Below are 2,722 nucleotides of genomic sequence, written 5' to 3' on the forward strand. Positions count from 1 at the left end.
GCGAACATATTACAAAGAAAAAGAATCAGATGAGGTGTCTTGTTAGCAATAAAGCTTTGAGGACAAAGTTTTTTTTTTTTTTTTTTTTTTTTTTTTTTTTTTTTTTTAACTAAAACGGTTGTGGATTTTATTTATATGTTAAAAGCAGAGAGGGTCTTTGCCGTGGCGACCCTGTGTACATGGCTGAAATCCTTCTTTTGCTGCCTTTGGAGTGTGGCAGTTTCACAAATTATGGAAAAGGCTTTCCCCATTTACATTTAAGATCCCTTTCATGAGAGTGCTACCTAAGTTCGCCATCTGATCTGCTTCCTTGTTGGAATTTATGAGAATGTCATAAAATTTGTACAAGTCAAAGCGCAGCAGGACTCTCTTCAGACTGTCCATGATTTTGTTGAGTCCAGCATTGTTGAAATATTCCTCATTGATTAGTTTTTTAATTAAAATTTCTGAGTCTCCAAAGACTTGGATATCTTTGGCTCCTTTCTCTCTGGCAATGTGGCAAGCCTTAAGCAGCCCAAGAATCTCCGCTTGATTGTTTGTTTTCTCACCAAGGCCCCAGGCAAAAGAAACAGTGGAGGACCCTTCCGAGGAGTAGATGATCCCACCAGCGCCTGCGGCTCCGGGGTTCCCTTTGGACGCCCCATCAAAGAAAATGGTAGTTAGATTTTGGGCCCTCCACCAGCTTTGAAAGATGTCATCTGTCTCTCTTTTTCTCCAATCCAGGTTTACTTTCAGGGGTGTGATTCGGTACTTTCGGGGATGTGGCTCCAGGGCAAGCCACCTCTTTTCTTCCGGCCTGAGCAAAGGGTCTTCTTTGAAATATTGCTGCTGAGCCGCTTCCAAGAGAAGGGCCTTAGCTTTTGCAGCAACTTGGGTCGGAGAGTGCTGCGTATCATTGAAAATCTGCTGATTTCGAGTTAACCACAGTTGCCAGCATACAAATTTGGGCAGCGCTATCCAAACTTTGCGCCAAAAGGACTTGGGAGGGGTACTTCTGGGGTAGCAGGCACTCCATGTCGCAAAAAGATCTGGGACAGAGATTTGCTGAGGGATAGAGATCTGGAAATCATGGAGTAGAAGCCCCCATACCTCCTTGGCAAAATTGCAGTCCAGAAACAGGTGTTGGGCAGTTTCTAGATTACATCTGCAAAGAGCACATCTTTGAGGCCCTTCGATCTTCCTTTTTACCAGATTGTCCCTTGTCAATAGCTTGTTGTGTACCAAGGTCCAGAAAAAAAAAAATTAACTTTTGGGAGAGCTAACGGCTCCCAGACCTGTTTCCAAAAGGCGGGAGTATGGTTGCTGTTCCTAGATCCCTGAAGAGTCCTGTATCCCTCTGCTGATGTGTAAACTCCGGTCTGTCCCCATCCCCATCTATCTTTCTTGAATCTGTTGACTGGTGTGGCATCTTCGAGCAGGTCCTCAAGCTGGATCGATTGGTCTCTTAGGCGCTCGGGGACTCCATGGAAATCCCATCTTATCCAGTCTCCACGGTTGTCCCAAATTGCCAAATCATAAACTCTGTTTACTCCTGCTCGTTCAAGCCAATTTCTGAGATCAGCGATATCTTCTCTTTTTGCCAGCAGTTCTCTTCCCATTATTCGGTCTTTCCATAGGTGAGTGTGCTTGCCATTTCCGGGAATTCTGTACATGTGTTTTTTAAAAAACTCGCTTCTCTTACAACAGAGCCTCCGTACCTGCGAACAGGAAGCGGAAATTTGCAGTTGCATTTTGCTGAGCGCATCATTATCTGTATATTTTGACTGTAAAATTATATTGATGGGATGGGAGGGGTTGCTGATTATTTTCCACAATAGTTTTCTACCCAGCACTTTGTTGACAAGGGAGGGATCCCGAATTTGTAGTCCGCCCTCGTCAATTGGCCTCTTAACCGTGTCCCAATTAACTAGGTGTAGCTTTTTATCGTTGCCTTTCCCACCTTGCCATAGGAAATTCCTGAGAAGGGTAGCAATCTGGTCCGTGACATGTCTGGGGGCTAGAAGAAACGCTGCCTGATAAATGGGCAGAGCTGACAGCTGAGATTTAATTAGAATGGATTTGCCGTCTTTTGTTAACCAGTGTCCTCCCCAGGCGGCAATTTTGGATTTGATTTTGCTAATGATGTGTGACCATAGGGACCTCTTGTTCACCCCTGAGGAAATGGGAAGACCAAGATATCTGAAATTGTCCCATTTGGCATGACCTTTGAACCCAAGGATCTTCGATATATTAGTGATCTCTTGCTGTTTAGTGTTCCAACTGTAAATTTCGCTTGTTCTCTCATTGATAAGAGCACCAGTCACCCTGCAATAACTTCTCAACACATTGTCGAAAGCTTTTGCTATTTTGGTGGAAACGCCTCCAAGGAGCAGAGAATCGTCCACGAAGAGGGCATGATTCAGGGGAGTTGCTACATTAGAAGGTTTGAGCCCCGGGAGGGAGCCAACGGTTTTTTCAGCTACTAGTTTTCTACTGAGAGAGTCTGCCATGAGGATATACAGGAAGGGAGAGAGAGGGCATCCCTATCTGATACCTCTCTGAGCTTGAAAGAAGTTGGTTGGACGACCGTTGATGAGGGGAGCAATCCACGGGGATTCAATACATGCTTTTATGAGCTGGACAAAATGATGAGAGAAACCAAAAGAAAGCAGAACTTTGCATAGGAACAAGCGATTTACTCTATCGAATGCATTCGCCATGTCGAGTTTGATCAACATACCTT

The 2,722-nt window shown here is 44.6% G+C and overlaps 1 protein-coding gene across 1 annotated transcript; it reads right to left on the bottom strand.

The window, feature by feature from the left end:
* Positions 1-222: 222 nt before the first annotated feature.
* On the bottom strand, positions 223-2,489 carry LOC149218266 (uncharacterized). The gene is made up of 2 exons (XM_089386518.1): positions 1,275-2,489; positions 223-903 (listed from the first exon to the last, which is right to left on the bottom strand). Exons 1-2 carry the CDS (start codon positions 2,487-2,489, stop codon positions 223-225), a joined length of 1,896 nt encoding a protein of 631 aa, XP_089242644.1.
* Between the last annotated feature and the right edge of the window lie 233 nt (positions 2,490-2,722).

This window comes from Pinus tabuliformis, chromosome Q, assembly GCF_031772625.1.
Source record: "Pinus tabuliformis cultivar Carrire ecotype Pingquan chromosome Q, CPIR1, whole genome shotgun sequence".
Classification (NCBI taxonomy): Eukaryota; Viridiplantae; Streptophyta; class Pinopsida; order Pinales; family Pinaceae; genus Pinus; species Pinus tabuliformis.

What these genes read in the sequence shown, in the direction of transcription:
- LOC149218266 (XM_089386518.1), bottom strand. Translation starts at nt 2,489, where the DNA reads ATGGCAGACTCTCTCAGTAGAAAACTAGTAGCTGAAAAAACCGTTGGC. An exon ending in CTCCCGCCTTTTGGAAACAG is followed by an intron (nt 904 to 1,274) that starts GTCTGGGAGCCG and finishes CGAAATCAGCAG; the next exon opens with ATTTTCAATGATACGCAGCA.